The 25,389-nt window shown below is 36.1% G+C and overlaps 1 protein-coding gene across 2 annotated transcripts in view; it reads left to right on the top strand.

The window, feature by feature from the left end:
• The window catches only part of LRRC69 (leucine rich repeat containing 69), a 131,370-nt gene that overhangs the window by 42,281 nt on the left and 63,700 nt on the right, over window positions 1-25,389 (top strand). For both annotated transcript variants that reach the window (XM_030794980.1, XM_003268287.2), the window contains 4 exons: window positions 378-504; window positions 2,969-3,041; window positions 8,939-9,134; window positions 12,490-12,561. In XM_030794980.1, the coding sequence (XP_030650840.1) occupies window positions 378-504; window positions 2,969-3,041; window positions 8,939-9,134; window positions 12,490-12,561 (468 nt within the window). The remainder of the gene's footprint in view (window positions 1-377; window positions 505-2,968; window positions 3,042-8,938; window positions 9,135-12,489; window positions 12,562-25,389) is intronic.

Here is a 25,389-nt window from a genome sequence, read left to right as displayed (position 1 = left end):
TAGTTCCTTTGCTGAGTGTTTAATAGTTTGATTCTATAGGTCACAAGGTTCGGATACTCTTAAGTTGTTCAAATGATTTATAAATGGATCATTGGTTGTGGTTTTACATATCCTTGGGATGGTTTGTAATATAATTTTAATGAACTTAAGTGCTCTAATTAAAAATTAAATTGTGCTTTAATTAACATAAAGTGAGCATGAAGCTCAAATGAACTTTATTTATAAAGATAACTTTAGATATAACTGAAATAATTGTTTAAAAATATTTTGAAGTTTTCTTAGGTTACATAGATCTGAGCAAGGGGGCTTAAATTATTTCTGTTTTTCATTTGAAGTTGGATAATATATGAGTCCATTAAACCTCTATATGTTTGCAGTTGACAACACTAAATCTGGGAAACAACCTTTTAGAAGAAGTTCCGGAAGAGATGAAATATCTTACATCTCTGAAGAATCTCCATTTATCTGGAAATAGGATCTGTAGATTTGCACCTGGAGCCTGTGGTAATTTAATCAACAAGAAAGAACATTATAGCATCAAATTTAATCTCTCATATTTAATAATATGAGACTGAAATGAAAAAGAATTTTGCATGTTTAATCTTTTTTTTGTTGGAGATATTTACATACTACTCTTGAAATATAGGAGGAGACAACACTTTAAAAAAGTATTGTATCATATGTTTATTTACATGTAGACCTAAGAAAATAAGTAAGCATCAGTGTTAATGAATTTTCCCGTTTGTAGAATCAGTATAAAATCAGATTGTGAATCTGGGGACCCTTTTCCTGAGCCAGAAATAATTTTATTGGAAAATCAAATGAAGTAAAGCTCTACCGTAGCTTTTTTCTTTTCACTTTTTATTCTGTCTTAGATATTAAGTCACACTTTTTGATCAAGATGCTAAATTTAAATCAATTTGGGGGGAATTTTAATGAAAAGGTATGAGATCCAATAAGCATTTTTTTCTGTCTTTTTCCCATTAACTAATAATTTCTCCATTCAAGATGACGCTATTCTTATTTGATATTCCTAGAGTGGGCTTAAGGACAAATGTATGACAAAGAGATCTAGATGGCTTTTATGGCTTTATCAACTAATGTAAGGTACTTCACCACTTTCTGTGTTGGTCCTTAGTAGTAAAACGAGAGAAATATTATAAAATTTATAAATTTCTCTGAACTTTTGAGGCATGGGTGCTATATATAATCATTGTCATCTTCACACAGAATTTATTAATGACATTACTGCATGCAGCAATAAATTAAGGGTTATATTTGGCAAATAGCACAAGTAGACTCTTGTACTGTCTTTTTAAAGGTACTTTAAAATCTTAGGTCATATATCTTGGAAAAATATTCTTTTCCAAAATAATAGATATAACAAACAATTATTGATACTTGGACACATTATATATGCAAAGCCACAGACCAGAGTTCAGTTACAATTTACCTTGGAAGAAAACAGTTTACACTTAAAAAGTTAAGGTCATGCAAATCAATAGATAATAATATTTTATGACCTATACTGAGGGGACAGATTTAAGTGCAACCTGATATACATAAACAATGTTGAGCATACTAATTTATACTAATTAAGGCTCTATAAGGAATTTTTTATCATGTTGCCTTTAAATTTGAGATGTTAGGTATATATATATATCTTTATCTATATCTATCTAGATATATTTTATATACATATATAAAATTTGGAGTGCTCTTGAATGTCTTTAGTTTCTATATTTCTTTTTAAAAATAATTGTTTTTTAATTGACAGATAACAATTGTACATACTCATGGAGTACATAGTGATATTTTGATACATATAATATATAGTGATCAGATCAGGGTAATTGGCATAGCCATCATTTCAAACACTTATCATTTCTTTGAGTTGGGAATATTCTTGACTTGGGGTTATTGAACTTTGAAAATCCCATGTGATTGACCTAAGTTATGTTCTATGTCAGGTCCTGATGATTCAAGGTCAGAAGTAGTTTGATGTCAGGGAGTTTAATGCTGCCCAGCATGGGTCTGAATAACCTTGTTGCATTACATGACCCTGTTTCCCTGACCAGAGCAGATTGATCAGGGCTGGAGTTGGGTCCCAAGCTAAGCTTGTCATATTTTCTCTTTCTTGGGAATTGTGATAGAGTCTAAAACAGTTTAATTGGTTTGAGATAATTACATGACCTGAGGCAGAGATTGCAAACTGGTGGCCCATGGGCTGAAGCTGGTTCATAAATAAGTTGATTCTATTTTTTTGGCCTTTAAAAATCTTTGAATTAAGTGCCCATGTTTTCAAATCAGGAGAGTTCACATAGAAGTTTGGATCTCTGGCTCTTTTTAAAAATCTGTTTTAAAAAAGAAAGATTTAGCAACACTGCAGTTGCATTCCCATATGACAATTGCCAGAGCTGGCTGAATGGTGGTGGCCCTGTCTGACATGGCATGGGATTATCATTTTGATTCCTGTGGACATGTGAGTTTAAAGGCTCTGTCTTCCCTGTCAATGAACATTCAAATTCAGAAGTTGTGATATGGTTATGAGTACATAGAAAAATAGAGCAAACATGTTCAAAAGGGAGAATGGAGGGAGGAAAGAGAGCGGGTACGATATTATAAATATGAAAATGAGAGAAGCTGTAATGAAGAACTAAATTATATTTTCTGCAGAGATATTCAGACAGTACATTCTTAGGTTCTGGGTGCCTTTTAGCTTCTGATTCCAGTTTTTGATGAGCCTGGTTGCATCCTCATTCCACAGGCACAGTGACTTAGATTTGTAACTTTGTGATAAATTACTCCTTTTTGCTTGAGCTAGTTTAAGAGGGTTTCTGTTACCACCACCAAAAGAGCCTCGGCCAAGGCAAGAACCGGAAGGAAAACAAAGGTATGTAGAAAAGTAGAAAAGTGACTAAAAATTATCTAACAGATGGCTAAAGTGACTAAAATTATTTTCTAACAGATGGCTTACAAAATTTAATCCTGCTTAATCTGAACAACAATCATCTTACGCAGCTTCCTCAAGAAGTCAGCAGGTAATTTTGTTTATAGCAAGACTTGGTTAACAGTCGCGCCCCTCCTTTTTCCCCACTGTGGTCATTTGAAAGCGTTATGCCTAGCATAAGTCCCTGTGGGATTTATACATAGCAAAGAGGGATCTGAAGGACTGAGGCAAGCCACTAATTTTAAGCAGATGATTCCTTAAACACTTCAGAGAAATGAGAAACAGCATGATAATCTTAGTGTAAACATTGGGCTTTGAAACATGAAGTTCTAAAACTGATGGTCTCATTGATTTCCCAACTCTGAGGTTCTTGGAGCTTGGTTAGCCACAGAATTGGGCACATTAAATGTTATTTTGCATGTGTATTGTAAACCATTTTGAGCTTGATGGAAAAGGTAATGTAAAAACTAAGGATTTAAAACTGCAATGTCATTTTCGTTTTTAAAAACCCCGTATTTTATTGTCATTAACCAAAAAAAAAAAAAAAAAAAAAAGCTGTTTTTCCTTATCCTGCATATCTGCACAGACAGAATGCCTTTCTGGAGCCAGCTGAGAGCCTTGTCCTTCTGTAGGCAAAACACGCTCTTGGGCTTTTCCTCTGACAGATGGAGAGAGAACTCTGTTCAGGTTTACTTTGGAGGCTCCCTTTATTGCCTGTTGAGCAGAAACAGATGTGTCACAGAGCAAGAGCATCCAGAGTTTTAAAAGAGAATACAAAACTTTGAACAGTCCTCAACACAGGGCTTTCGGAAGCACCTAACATCTATTCCAATTTACTTGTCTATACCTCTAGCCAGTGCGTTATTTTTTCCAAATATATTTTTATAAGGAAAGCAATATTTTAAGTCAGAGCAACTAGAAAAGAATTGAATCAATCTAATTTCTATAGAAGATAAATATTTGCAGCAATGAAAATGCCATGCTAATAGTTGTCTGCTTGCTTTTTTACAAATTCAGCTTATCAATCGATGTATATATTGACGATGATATAATTTTAAAAATAACTTGGGAGATCTCATGAATGAGGTTCAGTGCATATCTCTGTGCAACTAGATTTATGCCTTCGGGTCAGTAATTTAACTACTTTGAACTGCTGCTTTCTCATCTCTAAAGAAAGAATTTTGAATAGATGAACCTCAAAGTTTTTGCCGCTATAACACGTTATGATTTCACAATTTCATACACTTATCTCTGTTTGGAATACAAATTACAGTATTCAAGGAATCATATAAATCTAAGGGAATATGTTAGAAAGATGAAAGAATGCTTTCACTGAAAAAGGTAGGATTGCAAAGTGTATAGGTCTGTTCCGTTTTATAGTTAACTCTGGGTTGTCTATATTCTGGCCATATCCTACTAGATATCAATTAATTGGTCATCTCTCTAGGTAGAATTCCATTTTCTGAGCCTGGGAAAGTTTCTTCACTTTCCTATATCTTGACATCTTCATCTGCAAAATGGGGATGATGATAGTATTTTCAGAAAATAAATTGGACTGTTTTGACAGTTAAGCGAATTCATACAATATATTTAGGGTTGAGTTTGGGACATAAAAGGTATTAGGATTGAGTAAGTGCTCAGTGGATGTCAGCTTTTATTATTATTGGTTGTTATTTTTATTCTAGCTTCTTTCCGTTCCCTTTGTTCACTCATTTCCAGAGACAAAAGAATGACTTCTCAGTGGATTTGGGCAAAGCATTGAGCATGTGTAGTTTGGCATTCTCCTCTTGCCCTGCCATGAAGTAAGCAGCAGCCTCAGCAGGAAAGGCTGTGAAGGGGTGGTATATTTAATACAGAGGAGGGCTAGCAGGGACTCAGAGTGATCATTTCAGCTCTGTGCTGATGTTTGATTTCCTTCTCTCTAAATCCCATATCTTATTTCTCAATTTATTTAGAACTTAGGAGAGGGAAAAAGGAGTTTTGTTTTTGGCTCATTTAAACTACAGAATATCAGTTCATGGACTTGGAGTCAAATTTGGCCAGGTAAGAGTTTTACACCTAAACAACTCTGTCATGGACAGTGCTGCACAGGCACAGGAAGAGGACAGCATGGGCATCCTGGTGACAGAATGAGTCTGGAAGACAGAGGGAGAGAGAGCAAGGGACTAAGTCGACAGGCTCAGTTCTTTCTCCAAATTCGTCAATCAGTGAAGTTGTTCTTCAATCTCCTGGGGAAGACAGATGTCAGGGAGAAGCTGCAAGTGTATCTTCTGTAGATTTTCTTTGGAAAAGTAGAACATCTCCCTGCTTGGTGGAATCAGGAACAATGGCAGATATTTGTTTCCCTCCTCTTTACTCACACAAATGAATGATGGACAAATGAACAATAGGATCTGAGCTCATTTTATTGCCTTGAAATAACAAAAAAGTTAAAACCAACTCCCATGATATAGTAAATCAGAGTAGAATCAATAAAAATGATTATAAAAATGATTAACGAAGAAAATTCCCCATCCCTTTCCCCACAGGACCTGCTCCACACATTTTTACTCCATTTCAGTGCTGAGTTGTCCTTCTTTGACCATTTATACTGCAAAGAACTTCACTTCCTATTATCCAGACAAATTTGAGTTCCCTCAATTCCCTTCTTTTCAGCATCTTTCTCTCCATGTTCTATTTCTTTCCTCTCGCTCTTGCTTCCTTGTCATCTCTCTCTAAAGTGCCATGTCTTTTGCTTTTGCTTCCTGTGTAACACATTGTAAATTCTCTTCTGTCTTCTCCATTCTACTTTAGATCATTTTCAAAAGTCGTTACTGTCCTTTACATAGTCAAATATAATGGCCTTTTTCTTCTGCTGAATAAAAATTACATAAAACTATTCAATGCATTTTGTATTATTCAATGCATTTTGACAAATGTACACACACCAATAACATGTAGAACATTTTCTTCAGCCCAGAAATTTCCCCATACACCCTTCCAGTGAATTCTTACCTCTCATAAGCAATCAATATTCTGATTTCTGTCTTCTTTACAAATTAGTTTTACCAATCCTAGAACTAAATAAATGGAATCATATAATATATACATTTTTATGTCTGTCTTCTTTTGCTTAGCATATTTTTTGAGACTCATATAACTGTTGCATTTATTAGTAGTTCATTGGTTTGTTTTTTGTTTTTTTGTTTTTTTTTTGAGACAGAGTCTGGCCCTACTCACCCAGGCTGGAGTGCAATGGCGCAATCGTGGCTCACTGCAACCTTCGCCTTCCGGGTTCAAGTGATTCTCATGCCTCAGCCTCCCGAGTAGCTGGTATTACAGGTGCCTGCCACCACGCCCAGCTAATTTTTGTATTTTTAGTAGAGATGGGGTTTCGCCATATCTGCCAGGCTGGTCTCGAACTCCTGACCTCAAGTGATCTGCCTGCCTCAGCCTCCCAAAGTGTTGGGATTACAGGCGTGGGCCACCATGCCTGGCAGTTTTTGTTTATTTGAGTAGCATTTCATTGCGTGAATATGCCCTAAATTATTTGTATTTTCTCCTATTGATGTATATTTGGGTTATTTCCAGTTTAGGGCTTTTATGAATTAAACTACAATAAACATTATTGTACAAATTTTTTTGTAAACCTGTTTAATTTCATTTTCATTTAAATTTCTAGGAGTAAAACAAATTTATTTCTCATTGTTCTGGAAGTTGGGAAGTGAAGACCAAGGTGCTGGCAGATGTGATGTCTGGTGAGGGTCCACTTCCTGGTTCATAGAGTGGCACCTTTCTCACTGTGTCCTCACATGGTAGAAGGGACAAGGAGCTCTCTGGGGCCTTTTGTAAGGACATTAATTACATTTATGAGGTTTACCCCATCATCATGACCTAATCATCTCCCAAAGGCCCCATCTTGTAATACCATCACATTGGAGGTTAGATTTTAACGTATGAATTTTGAAGAGACACAAATACTCAGACCGTAGCCCTATCATTTCTCCAATACCATACGATCTTGATTGCTGTAGCTGCATTGTAAGTTTTGAAATCAGGTAATGTGAGTCTTTTGATTTTATTCTTTATCATAGTTTGGCTATTCTAGGTCCTTTCAATTTCCATATAAATTTTAAAATTGATTTGTCTTTTTTTTTTTTTTTAAGATGGGGGTCTCACTGTGTTTCCCAGGCTGGTCTTAAACTCCTGGGCTCAAGCAATCCTTCCACCTTGGCCTCCCAAAGTTATGGGTTTACAGCCATGAGCCACAGCACCCAGCCCAAATCAAGTCTTATACAAAAAAAGCTGTCAAAATTTGTATTTGAATCTATTACTGAATCTATAGATCAATATTAAAAAGTTGATATCTTGGCAATATTTTTCTTTTCTATACCTGAATGTATCTCTACTTTTATTTAAAGCCCCTTTACATTCTCTCATTCATAATTTATAGTTTTCAGTGTAGGGGTCCCTCATGTCTTTGTTATATGTACTCTTAACTATTTCATGAAGGATTTTTTATACATTACTATAAATGGAAATCTTAAACTTTTATTTTCCAATTGTTTGTGGCTACAATATGGAGATACAATAGATTTTTTAAATATTGACTTTGTAGTTTGTGACTTGGTGTTATTTCTGCTTGTTTTGTTTGTTAGTTTGGATGATCTCTCTTTAACATTTAAACTTTTGACCATCTCTTTAATTTTGAAATTTTCTTCTCTCACACCTTCAGAGATTCCTTGCTAATCTGGTTCTTCTTCTACTTCTGTGTTCATAACTTTGCTGGGTGCCTTTAATTTTTAATGGTCAGCTGTTTATATTTCTCAAGAATATTTCCATTGGCTTCCTCTCTCTTCTCTCTGCTCATTTTCTTTTGTTGTTTTTCCTATCAATCCCAGGTATTCATATGGCTTCTACTATGTATGGAGAAATCTGTAGAATCCTCATAATTCCCTTTGCTAGCACTGATGACTTCCTAACCTCCAGTCTTCCATTTTCAACTGCCTAAAAATTTAGTTCCCTCATTCTTACATTACTTCAATCGTAACACACTTCAACCTTGAGATGATTACATGTTTTCACTCTTAGCTTTGCAAACAGACACACCTGCGTTAGAATTTTGACATTGTTACCTACTAGATAGGTAACTTGGGGAATTTATTTACTGCCTCTAATGCTTTATTTTCCTCACTTTTAAAATAAGAGTAGTAATTCCAACCTCAGAGTTATGTTGATGATTAAATTTAATGCACAGGCATGTAGTTGTGCTTAGTAATGTTAATTCCCTTCTGCTTCCTTATTCATAATATTTTTCTTAGCTTACTATTCCCTCTTATTGCCCTATTTTATAAGTTCTTTTATTCAGGGCCAAATTCAAAATGTCAGTTCTTTAGAAAAACTTGCAATATGCTTCAGGAACCATATCTGCAGTTACAGACTCAAATTTCCTTAACCTTTTTCTCCTTAGCCAATGGCATTTGCTGTTCTGTTTATGGCTCTATTTAATATCTCCTAAACCATGGCATCCAAAAGGGCAGAATTTGTGGCTGATTCATCTTTGAACTTCCACAGCAATTGAACAGTACTCGTATCTATTTGGTACTAGGTATATTTATGTCTATGTATGCTTATGCCTGTACCTGTGTTGATCTGTATACATAGGTATGTCCATATTCTCCTTGTCCTCTAGCTTTCTCTTGGGTATGGCCAATGTATACGTATAAAGAAAGGAAATAGAATTTTCTTTTTCTTAAATCTAGGTTTTGATTACCTAACATACTTTTAACATAAACCATCTGATTACAAAAGATCTTTAAAAATTAAATTTCAGCAAAAACTTTTTACACTTATGATTCACAACAGTTGTAAACACTTGACTGAAGTAAGCTCAGAAGAGCTACAAAAATTAAATTGACGCATGGCTTCTGCTAAGTTGGGCATATATAGTGGACTCTGTTATTCTTGTGAGTTTCATTCATATACTTTGGTGTTTTTTTTTTTTTTTAGATTAAAAAGTCTTACTTATGTGAGTGTAAATTATAACCAACTAGCCAGCATTCCTAGAGAACTTTGTTTTCTTGAGAATCTTGTTGAACTTCAACTTAACTACAATCAGCTGATATACATACCTGAAGAGATTAAATTCTTGAAGAAACTTCAGAAGCTTTTGCTAGCCAGAAACAATGTTGGAGTTTTGCCAGAGGTGAGCAAAACATGGAACCACAGTATTTTGCTGTTGGAGAAGAACTCAACATGATGGGAGGTGGTTATAGATTAGATTTGGGTATCTGAGTATAAGCCACCACTTGCTTTCTCTCAGATTAAATGTAGTCAGTTCCCAAATCCCTATGACAGAGGAAGGCTATAATTTGAATTATCCCACATAGCTAGGGCTGCCAGATTTAGTAAATACAAATACAGAATGCTCACTGAAATTTGAATTCCAGGTAGGCAATGATTAAATTTTTTACTATAAGTATGTTGTAAATATTGCATGGAATAGACTAAAAAACCTATTTATTGTTTGGTATTTCTTTCTTTCTTTCTTTTTTTTTTTTCGAGACAGAGTCTCCCTCTGTTGCCTAGGCTGGAGTGCAGTGGCATGATCTTGGCTCACTGCAACCTCCACATCCCGGGTTCAAGTGATTCTCCTGCCTCAGCCTCCTGAGTAGCTGGGATTACAGGCAGACACCACCACGCCTGGCTAATTTTTGTAATTTAGTAGAGACGGGGCTTCACCATGTTGGTTAGGCTGGTCTCAAACTCCTGACCTCGTGATCTGCCCGCCTCGGCCTTCCAAAGTGCTGGGATTATAGGCGTGAGCCACCGCACCCAGCCTTGATATTTCAATTTAAGTGAGCATTATGTATTTTATCTGGTAACAATGTATACAGAACAAAATACAAGTTCATTTTGGCTTTGGAATATGTACTGGCTGTCCTCCTTTTTTCCTTCATATTCACTCTCTATCCTGCCTTCTGCTTGGGAGACTGACCTGTGTGGGCAGCAGTGAACTCCTTTGTCCTCTGGTTTCCTCTTGGATATGGCAGATGAGAGGCACTAGCAGGAAGTGACAGGGCAGGAGGATAGCAAGGATAGTTGATGGTATTCAACTACTTGAATTGTGGGTTGGCTGTGTGCCTTTCTGGAAGGTCACAACTAGTGAACTAGTAACATATTTACATAGATAGATAGATAGATAGATAGATAGATAGATAGATAACAGGATAGCTAACGGGATTTATTAGGGGAATTGACACACATAATTATGGAGACTGAGAAGTCCTACAGCAGGCTATCTGCAAGCTGAAGACCCTGGAGTGCTGGTAGTGTGGCTGAGTCCAACTCTGAAAGCCTCAGAACCAGGGAAGCAAATGGTGTAATTCTCAGTTGGAGGTCAAAGGCCTGATTACTGGGAGGTTGTGGTGGTGGCTGGAGGGGAGGGGTACTCCTGTAAATCTTAGAGTCTAAAGGCTGGAGAGCCCAGCGTTCTGAGGTCCAAGGGCAGAAGAAGAAGTGTCCTAGCTCCAGGTGAGAGAGGAAATTACATTTTTTTTTCATCCAAGTCACTAACTGATAGGATGGTGCCCAGCAACACTGAACAAATATCTTTCCCACCCCTTCTACTGACTCACCCATCTCCTCTAGAAACAACCTCACACAGACACACCCAAAATAAAGCTTTACCAGCATTCTAGGTATTCCTTAATCCAGTCAAGTTGACACCTAAAATTAACCATCACACTAGACTTCTTATAGTTCTATCCCAAACAACTGTTTGCTCTTAATGGAACATCATTTGTTCCAAATAACTCAAAGAATCTCAGCTTAAACTTCACTTTTTCCAGGAAGCCTTTCCTGACCTCCTAATACCAAATTTTCCACATATCACTGTTTCCTTAACCCTTTATGACACTTCTCATTCTCATAGCACAACTTTGTCCTTGCCTATTTGTGAGTTTTTAAACCTTCATTGAATACTTGTGAGGGGTATACACATGCAAAAATTAGAAAAAGAGAGCAACAAATATCAACAGCAATAATAGTGGCAGTCATGGAAGCAAAAACAAACAAATGAAAATGCAAGAGTCAACAGCAATGGAAGTAATACCATGAAGTGTTTTCAAGTAGGGTGGGAAGCCCTTATATCATAACGAGATATTGAAGGAACACATTGGAGTCTGAAAATCTCTGCAGCTAAAACAATACAAAGGAGAGTATCATGGCAATGGACGACTATGTAGGACTTAAGAAGAGGACTCCCTTCAAGGATTTGCTGCCTAGCTGCAGGGAATGGGGATTGCAGACAGCCTCTAGCTGTTAGCTCTTTCAGGGTCTGCCACTTTTCTTGCTCAAGATCATGCTCTTCCTAAAGCATTCTGCATCTTGTGACCAAACAAGGCGGGGATATAAAGGCTTGGCCATTTCTTCCTGATAAAGAAAAATTTGGATAGGCAATAGCCCTCTGGAGCTCCCCACCCACCTGAATAAGATTCTATTGTGTCTGAATCCCACCCCAACTTCCCCATCTGCTCAGTCCTGCTTCCTGACCCTGCCTTTTACAGGGGTGATCCCTAATAAACATTTAGCACCCCAAATTCCATCTCAGCATCTGCCTCCAGAGAATGAAACCTGTGATAACATGTGATAAAATTGAAGAGGAAGAGTATTGGCATGACTAAAGAGGCATATCATCCGTAGGTAGAGGTATGATCATCAATATATGAGTGATGTTTTAGAAATACCACTGTAAGTGGTTGGGACTGTTTAGTAAGTCATACCTGTATTTTTCAATTTTTAGAAAGTTTTTTTTTAATGTTTCTACTTAAAAAGAAATACTACTTATCCTTTGCTTGCTAGTAGAAATACCAGAACCCAGATGCATTATAACAACCGTGTGGTTACTACGGTAATGAACAGTTACATTGGGTACATAGATAGAGGCAGTAACAGATTTTATTTCTTTTATAAGGAAAGGGTTGTGTTAGCACAGGGCTAAGCAAAAGATAGATGCTTAATACATCCTGGTGGAATTTTTAATAGAGACAATATTCCAGGATTACTCTGTTTTCTGTTTCTCAAAGTCTTTCTATTTTAATAATTGACAATGTCTATTGAGTGCTCACTACATAGTAGGCCTTTAGTAAGCACTTTCAGATTTGTAACTCACTTAATCCATTCAACAACCATATGACTTAAGGGCTTCTATTAGCATTTTCATTTTACAAATGAAGAAATTGAAGTACAAAGCAATTAAGAAATTTGCCCATAGTTATAGTACCTGCCAGAGGTGAGATTTGAATCTAGATGTAGTGTAACTCACAGTGGCCATGTTATGTTGCCCTGAAGTGGTCAGAGGAAATGAAGAATTCAAAGATAGCTGGCAGTCCAGGATATGGGGGTCTGCTTGGGAAGATGTGCTGAAGAATTGGTCAGTACAGTGATTAGAAAAGATGGCCACCTTCATCATGTTGGAGCTTTAAAAAAATTTATGATTTTTCTTATGATTTTAAATATTAGATTTAAAAAATCTCTCTCTCTTCTGTTTTCTGACACAGGAACTTTGTGATCTTAAAAAACTAAGAATCCTAGACATAGCTGGAAATATTATTCAGATATTTCCATCAGGAGTAAGTAGAGTCAACTTCCATTATAATTGAAAAATAATTTTGTTTATGCTATCGGGAATAGAAAAAATATGGGCAGACAGTAAAACCTGTAGTAATTGGAACCTTAAATTATACAAATGACTCAAAGATTTGCTTTTAGAATTACAAAACCTGTTCTCTCCTGTTTCTTTCTTTGTGTTCTGCGCCTGCTGAATTTGTTTGAACTAAGTGAACTCTGATTGCTATCATAAATATTTTAATATATCAGCTATGATTAAATTTTTTGGTTATTATACACTGCTTTTGGTCACCTCTGGCTTTTTGAAAATATTACTTTCCAGAGCATAAATTTTTATCCCTTGTAATTAATCCAAAGGTGACACTTTTGTTAGTCATCTTTAGGCCATAAACAATGAAAAATGCACTTTTTTCTCATTTGAAAATGAATTTTGACCTCATTTTATTTCAAATACGGAGAAACCGTTTGTCTTGGCAACTCCTAACTTTTGAGAAAGAAATGTCAGTTTTTCCTATTGCATTTTTATATCCAATTGAACATGCTTAAACATTCATGGTAATAATGAGAAGTCCATCTATCCAGAAGGTATTCGATGAATAGTTGTTGACCCATTATTTTTCCTGATTTATCCACTCTAAATTGAGGTTTCAGTCTTTTTTTTTTTTTTTTTTTACCTCCTAGAGCAATATTTTATACTGAAGGTAATTCAAATATAAAAAAATGAGTGTAAGGTCTATGTTTTAGAAAAAAGTATACAGTTTTTAAATTGTGGCAAAATATACACAACATAAAATTTACCATTTTAATCATTTCTACTTGTATAGTCCAAGGTACTAAGTACTTTCACATTGTTGCACAACCATCAGCATCATCCATCTCTAGAACCTGTTCATCTTCTCCAGCTGAAATTCTGTATCCATTCAACTGTAACTCCCCATTCCCTTTGTACACCTATTTTAGAAGTTCCTATAAATACTTTGAAATAAGATCTTTACCCCCTCCATGGCAACCACAAATCTACTATATGTCTCTGAATTTGACTACTCTAGGTACCCTAGGTACCAGATAAGTGGAACCAGATATTTGTCCTTTTACCACTGACTTATTTCACTTAGTAAAATATGACTAACATTAATTTATCTTATACCATGTGTCAGAGTTTCTTTCCTTTTTAAGGCTGAATGATATTCAGTTGTATGTATATACCACATTTTGTCTATCCACAGGTATCTGCCCACCTGTGGGACCTTGGGCTGTTTTCTCATTTTGGCTATTGCTGCAATGAGCATGGGTTTACAAATATTTGTTCTTTGTCTGCTTTCAGTTCCACTGGGAATATACTTAGATGAAATTGTTGAATCATATGGTAACTCTATGTTTCATTTTTTAAGGAATCACCACAGTGTTTCCAAAAATGTGCAGATTTGAATGTTTAGTAAAAATTGGATATTGTTAATATTGACCTTGAAAATGCGACATGGTTTTATTTACCCTCTGTGTCTTAATTTAACTCTCTATGTCCTGTGATGCCTTCTGGTGCCACTTCTTCTATGGTACCCCTGGTGCCACTGCTACTTCTATGGTATCTTCTGGTGCCACTTTTTCTATGGTATTTCTATGGTATGCTTGAGCAACATAATGGAGTAATTCATTTCAAGTCTTTCTCGCTTTTGGATGGTAAGCTTCCAGAGAAAGAATACTCTTTTTTTTCCTCTATACCTGCAATGTCTTGAATTTTAACTCAGTAAATATTTGTTAAATGAATAAATCTAACTAACGTTCTTAAATTTCATTTATTATTCACCTTTCACCCTAGTGGTCTGTTAATTGACTGTTTCTTCTATGAAGTGATTCTGTACTTAACAATTTTGATAAAACATAATTACTTAGGTCCCAATAATTTGGAGTAATTTTGACAGGTCTGAGTTGGTTTCATCTGTGAAGTACCTATTTCAGGAATTTCTATAAACACTCTAACATAAGATGATCTGCAAACTCATCTGGGCTTTGGCCCAACCATTTCAAATTATTTTGGTTCAACTGATTCAAAATCAAAGTTTCCCACATTAAAAATATGGCACAACTGGTGGACCTAGAGGAGAAATGACTGACTCTAGGTCACACTATGATTATCAGTGAAAGAGAGTAAGTTTCAAAGTAATGGTAGAGAACATTCAAAACAATTAAGCCATGCTTTTTGTGAAACAGAGTAGCGTAGAAATGAATAACGTAGACTTTGGAGTCATATACACATGGGTTTAAAGCATTAATTTCCTATTTTCTAAATTTGTAATCTCAAACAAATTGCTTCATTTCTCAGAGTTGCTATTTCTTCATCTAGATAATGACAATATTAAAACCACTAACCTCATAAGGTTGTTATGTCAAATAGTGATTATGAAGCATTTTGTGCACAGTTGGTTTCCAGGAATGGAAACTATTATACGTTGTGTATAAAATATATACCAATAGTGAAATACTAATAAGTAATATATAATTATAGCAATCATCTACTCTCTACTGGTGATTATAGGAAGCATTAACCTTGTGAAGTACATTTTTAAAAACCTTTTTTAACTATGAGAATATTCAAACATACATAAAAACAGACAGAAAAGCAAAATAAAGCTCTGTGTACTCATTACTTTTAAGTGTACTCTTAACTCAAAGATTTGAAACTGCATTGTGCATAAGTGCCTTTGAGTAGTTTATTTTACTGCCTTATAACTACTTTTTGAAATAGGTATTTATTTAAGAGTGTTTTGCTATTTTAGGCCGGGCGCGGTGGTTCACGCCTATAATCCCAGCACTTCGGGAGGCCGAGGCGGGCGGATCACGAGGTCAGGAGATCGAGACCATCCTGGCTAACATGTTGAAACCCCATCTCTACTAATAATACAAAAAAAAAAAAAAAATTAGCTGGGCATGGTAGCGGGCGCCTGTAGTCCCAGCTACTCGGGAGGCTGAGGCAGGAGAATGGTGTGAACCTGGGAGGCGGAGCTTGCAGTGAGCCAAGATAGCGCCACTGCAGTCCGGCCTGGGCGACAGAGCAAGACTCCCATCTCGAAAAAAAAAAAAGGAGTGTTTTGCTGTTTTATGATTTAAATAAATTTGGTGTGCAATTTAGAAAATGCAATTTTTTTCAGAACAGTATTTTTTTTTTTGAAATTCACATGGCTTTTGAACATTTGAAACTGTATTTTCACCAGGACTTTTGTATAAGAACATACATTAAATGGAAATTTACAGTAAAAAATGGGACTGTTATAAATATTTGTTCATATATGTTGGATCAAAAGAGTTTCTGTGTTATTTAGTTATTAAGAAAAAATCTGGCATGACCACATAGTGAATTAATTGTTTCAGAAATAGCCAGGTATGGTAGCTCACGGCTGCAATCCCAGCATTTTGGGAGGCTGTGGCGGGAGGATTGCTTTTGATTCCATGAGTTCAAGATCAGCCTGGACAACATGGTGAAACCCCTATCTCTACAAAACAAACAAACCACCAAAAAAATTAGCTGGGTGTGGTGGCACACCCTGTGGTCCCAGTTACTTGAGGTGAAAGTATCACTCAAGCCTGGGAGGTAGAGGTTGCAGTAAGCAGCCTGGGCAACACAGTGACATCCTGTCTTTAAAAAAAAAAAAAAAGAAATATCTGGGTTCTTTTATGAACATGTAGTCAGATCTGCTACAGGAGAGACTTTAGTTTCTCTCCTTACCTCTTTTTTCCTTTATTTTAACTTAAAAAAATTAAATTAAAACTTAAAAATTTTTAAGTTGTACAACTTCTGCATGTTTCTTAAAATGTCAAGCAAAACAAAAGTATGGAATAAAAATAAAAGTTTCGGCCGGGTGCAGTGGCTCATGCCTGTAATCCCAGCACTTTGGGAGGCCGAAGGCAGGTGGATCACAAGGTCAGGAGATCGAGACCATCCTGGCTAACACAGTTAAACCCCATCTCTACTAAAAATACAAAAAAAATTAGAAGAGCATCGGGGCGGGTGCCTGTAGTCCCAGCTACTCGGGAGGCTGAGGCAGGAGAATGGCGTGAACCCGGGAGGCGGAGCTTGCAGTGAGCCGAGATTGCACCACTGCACTCCAGCCTGGGCGACGGAGCGAGACTCCGTCTCAAAAAAAAAAGAAAGTTTCCGTTCCAGGACCTCTTCATGTGTGTTTTTAGAAAAGCCTGTTAAAACATTTTTTTCACACGATACTATGTCTGGATTGGTTTTATTATATTTAATTTCCCAGTATGATTTTTCTTTTTAAAAAATTACCATCTGGCCGGGCGCGGTGGCTTACGCCTGTAATCCTAGCACTTTGAGAGGCCGAGGTGGGTGGATCACCTCAGGTCAGGAGTTGGCAACCAGCCTGACCAACATGGAGAAACTCTGTCTCTACTAAAAATACAAAATTGGCCGGGAGTAGTGGCGCATGCCTGTAATCTCAGTTACTTGGGAGGCTGAGGCCAGAGAATCGCTTGAACCCAGAAGGCAGAGGTTGCGGTGAGCCAAGATCATCGTGCGATTGCACTCCAGCTTGGGCAACAAAAGCGAAACTCCGTCTCAAAAAAAAAAAAAGGTACTATCCAAGTATTCTCCATAAGGCGTTATCAATATATCAATAGCAGAAAGATCAGCGAGAGAAAGCAAAACTCTGGGGGCTATTTTGATCCCCTATCATTGCACAATTTTAGAACATTCTCAGTTTTCTCACATACAATTTTTTGATACCTAATTCCTGTCTGAGACATACCAAATTATTTATTGTATTAGTTTGCAAGTGTCCTTTGCTTCTTGAAGGAATGGGTATTAAGATTTAAGATGTTGTCTTCATTTATCCTTTTGTAAGTAGCATTTTTCTGGTAATTCATTCATTGTAGAAAATAAGTAAATAAGTATAGAAAGAGTAAAATGTAAGGTGTCTTTAAGTTTACCTTCCAGAGATAACACTTTATTGTTTTCTTCAAGAATCTCATTTTTATATTCTCATTTAAAAAATTCAATGTATACTGCATAAAGAAATACGTGTCTTGCTTTGTCATTTTCACTTAACATTATATATTAAGCACTTTCCTTAAATGAATATTCTTCAATATGTGATTTTTAATCATTGGGTGTTCTTCTACCTTTTCTTTATCATATGTCCACTTTTTCTGACATTTTTATTTATTGCTGGAATTAGAATTGGATTTTTTTTTGTCTTTTCAGGCTTTTGCATTTCTTTTTTTTTAAAATTTTATTATTATACTTTAGGTTTTAGGGTACATGTGCACAATGTGCAGGTTTGCTACATATGTATCCATGTGCCATGTTGGTTTGCTGCACCCATTAACTCGTCATTCAGCATTAGGTATATCTCCTAATGCTGTCCCTCCCCGCTCCCCCCACCCCACAACAGTCTCCGGAGTGTGATGTTCCCCTTCCTGTGTCCATGAGTTCTCATTGTTCAATTCCCACCTAGGAGTGAGAACATGCGGTGTTTGGTTTTTTGTCCTTGTGATAGTTTACTGAGAATGATGTTTTCCAGTTTCATCCATGTCCCTACAAAGGACATGAACTCATCATTTTTTATGGCTGCATAGTATAGAATTGGATTTTGAATGAACAAGCCTTTGAGAAAAACGATGATCTGAAATTAAATGTCTTTTATTTGTATCTGTCTGTCAGAGAATAACATATGTGAAGTATGGCCTTTAGTGGACACTGGACAATCTATGGCAACACTGTTGGTTGTTCAGTTAGTGCAGGAAACAGTGATGCTTGTTTTATTAGTTTCCTGAGGCTGCTATAGCAAAATATCACAAACTGGGGCTTAAAGGACATGTCTTTGTTTTCTCTTCTTAGAAAGATACCAATCCTTGGATTGTGGCCCACTCTAATCCAGTATGACCTCATTTTAACTAGTTACATCTGCAAAGACTCTGTTTCCAAATAAAGTCACATTCTGAGGTTCAGGGTGGGTATGAATCTTGGAGGACACTATTTAACCCATTATACTTTGATAGAACATTGAGTTTAGTACTCTATTTAGCATCTGCAAGGGCAATTGATATAAACCTCCTTGATGAGGTTTATACGACATTCCAATTCCATAAACAATTACTGAGTACCTTCTCTGCAGCCAAGCTCTCTTCTAATCTGGGGAAGCAAGTGAAGAAATATGGATGTTGCTGTATAGAAACTTTGGAATTTGTGTTTGAAGAAATCTCTAAACATTGAAGTGGAACCTGGAGATATCATAAGAACAAGATAAATCTGTTATTTTTAATGATGGACAGAAATTTAAAATTAGAAAAATCAAAGAAACTGGCATGAATTAGCATGAACAAAGATGCAAGTCAGGTAGGTGGTAATTTCATTGTTGAGTTCAAAATACTAAGGGGAAAGTGACCTGTTGCCTTCATAACTTTTGATGATGGGGAAAGAAAAAACATCATTATTTGCTGCTGAAGGGTTTTGGATAGGCTGTCAACGTGGGATTTCTGGGAAGAGAGGATTACTAATATCTTTCTTTAGGTCAGAAAACTCAGTCTATGAAGTAGTTGTGATTCAGTCTTTTCAACAGAAAAAAAAGTAAATTATTGAAATTTTATAGTTCCTTTGAAACAGTTTTTATTTTAATCTTTTAGTCACAGGTCTTCTTTCTCTAGCTCCTCTTTCCCTCAGGAGCCCAGTTATTTTTCAAACTGCAATCATTTGAAGAAAAAGGTGACCTGACAAAAGCAAGAAAAAGTTTTAATGATCATCACCAGGGAGCATCATGAGTTTTGTGTTTGATGTGAAGTTTATAACAAAATATCATATATAAAACATTGCAGACCAAATAGAAAACTTCACATTTCAATAAACTCTTAGTTAGAATCCTCCATTAGCAATCTATCTAACAACCTGTACTATTATGACTACTTTTCAAATTCACAAATGGAGTTCAAAGTTATCTTTCTGGATGAATACTTTGCCATTATCTAAAAATTTGCAAGTTATCAAATCTATTTGTTATTGAATAATTCCTTGAAGAAGACAGATTTGGTATCATTATTCCTGTTTGGAGCTGAGGATATTGAGGCTCCAGAGTAGTTTGTCTGCAGCAGCGACCCTCAAACTTGAATGTGCATCAGAATCCCCTGGATGCCTTCTTAAAACCCAGAAGGCTAGGCCCTCCTTCTAGGATTTCTGAGTCAGTAGGTTGGGGATCCCATGGGTTTGCATTTCTGTCATGTTCTTGGATAATGCTGATGCTGTAAGTCTGGGAACTACACTTGGAAAACTATTGGCCTGAATGATGGAACAGTGACAGAGCTTGAACTTGCGCTCAAGACTTTTGGCTACACTCTCAGGACTCCTCCTGCCTCTGAGGAATCCATTCTTTGTCTCAGGTTGGGGCAGTCTCTGTCATGCTATACAAATAAGGCATTTCTTTGAGCTCACTGGGAGTTTGGGTTCTGAGAATTTCACTGTGTCCTTGACTAAAATGATACTCAAGGAACATTCTTTGGACAATAGAATTCTTGTATACTCTGAAAAATATTTCACATAGAAACTAGGATTTTGGTATGTGAACACAAGGAATGCCTATATAGTTGGAGGCTGAGTTTTATATGTTGTTTAATTCGGTTAGCCTTACTTCTTTTTAGCCACACTGTGGATGTACTTGGTGCATATATGCCACTGACAAAACTTCTTAAACATTTATTCATCAGCCAATCTAAAATTGGAGAGATTTTTTAGCATGTGAATTTAACACTAAATTTTATTTTGGAGAAATTTGAGGAAGGCCAAATCTTTACCATGTTACTTTCGTTTCTGAGTTTTGTCTTTTTAAAGTTCACCCTTTGCATTGGGTGGTTATAGTTTGGGAGTGAAACTCAAGTGTAGCTAAAACATTTACAAGGATAAAGATAAATGTGACAACTTATGAGAAAGTGCTTTGCTAAGAGTAGACACTTAAGAAATGTGCTTAAAAATATGTAAATTATACCCAATGCTACATTTTCTACAGTCACTGCTTTCTTGCAGTTTCAAATTCATGATATTAACATTCATGTGAATCTGTAGCTTCCATAAACACATTCTGTGTCAGAGTTAAGAATCTTAAGTATTTGTATATCCCTAAGGTTTGTAGGCACTTACTGTTTTTATAAGAAAAAAAAAATAAAGCGGGAAAGCCTCATGCAATATTGTCATGAGAAAAAGTATACTTGGACTATTTACGGGAAATCATAGTTATAGCACCTATTCCATTTCATCAATGCCCCTTTTTTCCTTCAAGAATTCCTTAGGGTTATCATAAATAAAATTTGAGAATACTGAAAGCAGTTTCCCTTTTACAGTATGAGAAACACAGAAGGAAAAAAAAATGGAAGCAACTTTCCCAGAAATACAAATCATTTGAATAGTGAGGAGAAGATTTGAATCCATTTTTCTCAAACAAAAATTAAATTTGCCTAGCTTAGCAATGTACCCATTGTGTGATCTTGGACAGGTAACTCCATTACTCTATGTCTCACTTTTTTCCTCTTTAAGTTGGGGATATTAATAACACTTGTATCATCACATTGTTAGGAAAGTGTCTCACATAACAGTTGGTGGTCAGTAATGATAGAATGAATGAATAATTAAATGAGATAATGCATATAAATTCTTATTAGTGTTTGGCACATGACAGATATTGAATGTTATTTTCTCGTCATTTTAAGGTTTGGTCTGAGATACCTGCCCCTCAATCCACCCTAAATTTAGGGTTGTCTCTGAAGGCTTTCAAAGCCATGAGATCACCTGAATGGTTCTAACTTGTAACTGTTACTGTAACCAACTGATCTGTACCCAAGGGTGTATGTACAAGGGTGGCTGGTTTCAGCAGTGCACTCTGCTTCCTATTCCCCATGTTGTCTTTGCCCCTCTTCCAGGTTATTTTCCTCTGCAGATTCCTTTACATTCTTTAGGCTTACCTTCCTTGGGCAACAAAGCAGAACCAATAAACTATCTCCCTGAGGGGGGTCTCCTTTCCCTGGCTCCTTGCCTTTGGTTTTCTGTTTATTTCTGTCTTACCCTTTCCCTCTCCCTTGTGGCTCATTCGGTTTGTTTGCCAGACCAGATTCCTGTGGAAATAGGACCTCTCATTACTGAATTCCCTTTTTCTTAGACACTTCACTTAACTTGTTGCTTACTACTTATCCTGATGTCTCTTCTTTTCTTGGATATTTTTAATTTAAAAGAATTTCTCTTTTTATAGCCAGTGATGAATTATTTTGATCCACACCAGTCTAAGCATGTCTTGCTATGGTGTCCTTGGTTCCAGACACATGCCTGATATCTAGCATGGTACATACCCTGGTTTACTGTCACTCTCTGTCTGTTACTTGTCTAATTCAAATACTACCAGTATCTTTTGTTAGTACATAAATATTTTTTGTGCTTAATACAAAGTCAAGTGAAGAAAGCCATTTTATTTTTGGATAATTCTCATTTCCAAATGAACTCATCTGCCTTCAATAGAATGATTTCCATATATGAGCAGTAACACAAATATGTGCACATACAGACAAGCATTCCTAGGGAGACCATTTAGTTTTGCATTAATAGAAATATTTCTGTGAAATTGATTGAACACTTGGAGAATGTCCATTTCAAATTTAAACATGTCCATGATCAAAAATGTCCTTAAACGGTCTAGAAAGTGCAATACAATTGTGGGCAAGAAACTCTTTGGGAAAGTGAAATTGTGGTTTGCCTTGTATCAAAACTCCTATCAAAACTTTTGAAACTCTTTTGCAAGATGGTAGAAAATAGCCTAAAAGTTTAAAAGTGATACACAGGGAAATGTCCATTAAGCTGTGCTCAAGAACATCCCTGAATATCTCCACAATCTAGTGATTTCCTTGAAACTATCCACTTTGCTCAAATAGCCATGAGAAATTCCAGTTGGCTACCTCATCCCCATTGTTGTTTTCCCTCTTTTGATTAGCAGCATTAGAGATCCACTTTATTCTTGTTCCCATATGAATAGTTGATTTTCTCTGTTTAATGTTAAGGAAAAGTATACCCTATTCTTGAAGCTCATTAAATGCCTCTCTAAAATTTGACCTTGGTTTTAAAATAGTATATATTTTTTTCTTTGTCAATGCTGTCTTCAGTGGCTCAGTTTGTTAGGAGCCATACATTTAAAACAACATTCACTGACCTTTTAAGAAATGGGACACAAGCCAATGCTTTTCTAATGGAAACCCCTTGTGGGTTCTGTGGTTTTATGTAAGTGATGTAAGCTTAGCTAATATAGAATTAGTGAGTTCCAAAACTTGACTAAATGCTTTCCCTGTCACTACTTTTATGAGAATGAGATCATGTTTTCTGCTGTTTCTTATATGGGGGTCAGTGAAGAAGAGGGTGTTGAATTATATGTTATTGCTTCTTTCACCATTGTAATTCTAAAATTTCATGGGGTAGACTTTTTGAAATGAAAAGCAGAGAGAAAAAAATTATGAAATATTATCCTCGATGCAATGGTGATTTTGTTCAAATTCTTGTTTTAAAAATTGCGGGCCCAATTAAGTTAGGGAATACAACTATCTTTCTCTTTTTAGTTAACTTACATAATTTGATTTCTGACTTTCTACTTCTGTATGTGATTTTATTAGAATTAAAGATAGGCTGCTCCTGAATGCCTATAAAATGTAAGTGCTGCAGAGGACCCTGTTTCACATGGTATAGTGGTTGGTGAACAGCATTTCACCAACCACTATCGCTAGCTACCCTTGGAAATTTTATTCTTCTAGCCAAGTACCTAATGAAAGTGATTCAGGAGATAAAGGGGATGCCTTGCTTAGCTTCAAAATGGATATCCTCAAATTTCAGCAATATTTACCTCTCATCTCTCTTGTTGAGAGGTAGGAAGGACAGGATCATAAAGTCAGAGAGTTGGAACTTCTGTGTTTTTAGTCTTGCAGTAAAAGTGGAGTTCAAATGATTTCAAAATCAGGGCCAATATTTTTCAGAATGTAAACTTTAAAAAAATTAAAAATATTATAAAGAGAGACTGATTGAAATCAAATGTGGCTCTCGTACAGGCTGTTTAAGCATTGATTTTCATTTAGATGATTTCTCTCTCTCTCCCTTCCATCTCCAAGTAATCTCTATGGAGGTCGGGGTTTTTGTCCCTTTCACTGATGTATTCCAAACTTATAACAGTGCTTGGCACAGAGTAGGCACCCAATAAATAATTGCAGAAGGGATGGGTAGACGGATAGATTGATGGGTGGGTGGATGTGGATTTTACATAACAAACATGATTGCTTTGCTTTTCTGAAAAATCAAAACCAATTTGTGACAATTAATAATAAAGTTGTTTTAAGGCAGTGGAGTTCAACCACGGAAGATTTAGCCTTCCCTCCATGTCCCAGGGATATTTGACAATGTCTGGAGATATTTTTGGTTGTGAAAACTGAGGAGTGATACTGCTGGCATCTAGTGAGTAGAAGCCAGAGATCCTGCTAAATGTTCTGTAATGCATAGGACAGTTCCCTATAACAAAGTATTACCTGGCCCAAAATGTCCATGTTGAGAATGAGAAACTAGTTTACATTTCCACCTAGTTGATTTAAGGGATTGACTCTTTATGTTCTCCAGGCCTTAATCCTAATAAAATATATCTTTATCAAATAGATTTTAGAGTGTATGAGAATCAGCAATGTGCTTGTTAAAATGTTGATCCCTGGGCTCCATGCTCATATATTGTAAATTATCGCTAATAATGCTTTGGCTTTGAAGTTTATTTTTTTCTCATATGAATATAGATATATTATATATAAACATATAATATATAATATATAAACATATAATATATATAAACATATGATGTATATTATATATAAACATATATTATATATTTTGATTCACATTTACATGATATATCTATTTTCACTGCCTACTTTCAACCTTTTTATATCCTTGTATTTTAGATGTATCTTTTATAAATACCATATAATACTTCATTTTAAAAAATCCATCTGACTATTCTTTTTTTCTCTTTGTTTGAGACGAGGTCTTGCTATTTTGCCCAGGCTGGTGTTGAGCTCCTGAGCTTAAGCTCTCTTCCCACTTCAGCCTCCTGAGTAGTTGGGACTACGAGCATGTGCCACTTTGCCCAGCCTGCTGTGTATATTTAATTTGTTCTACTTGTTCTGTACTCCTTTTCTCTTTTTTCTTTTGAAATAATTGGATACTTTTTAATGACACATTTTAAAAAATCTTAGGAAGTTTTATATCATTTTACTATTCCTATTTTAAAATTTATTTTATTTTAGGTTCTGGGGTACATGTGCAGAATGTGCAGGTTTGTTACATAGGTAAACCTGTGCCATGGTGGTTTGCTGCACCTATCAACCCATCACCTAGGTATTAAAACCTGCATGCATTAGCTGTTTGTTCTGATGTTCTCCCCACTTTGCCCCCCCAACAGGCCTTGGTGTGTATTGTTCCATTCCCTGTGTTCATGTATTCTCATTGTTCAGCTCCCACATGTGAGTGAGAACATGCGGTGTTTGGTTTTCTGTTCTCCGGTTAATCTGCTGAGTATGATGGCTTCCAGCTTCATCCATGTCCCTGCAAAGGACGTGATCTCATGCCTTTTTATGGCTGCATACTATTCCATGGTGTATATGTACCATTTTTTTTTGTTATACTTTAAGGTTTAGGGTACATGTGCACAATGTGCAGGTTAGTTACATATGTATACATGTGCCATGTTGTTGTGCTGCACCCATTAACTCGTCATTTAACATTAGGTATATCTCCTAATGCTATCCCTCCCCTGCTCCCCCCACCCCACATC

This window comes from Nomascus leucogenys, chromosome 16 (assembly GCF_006542625.1).
Source record: "Nomascus leucogenys isolate Asia chromosome 16, Asia_NLE_v1, whole genome shotgun sequence".
Classification (NCBI taxonomy): domain Eukaryota; kingdom Metazoa; phylum Chordata; class Mammalia; order Primates; family Hylobatidae; genus Nomascus; species Nomascus leucogenys.
This window is presented reverse-complemented; position numbering and strand designations above follow the sequence as displayed.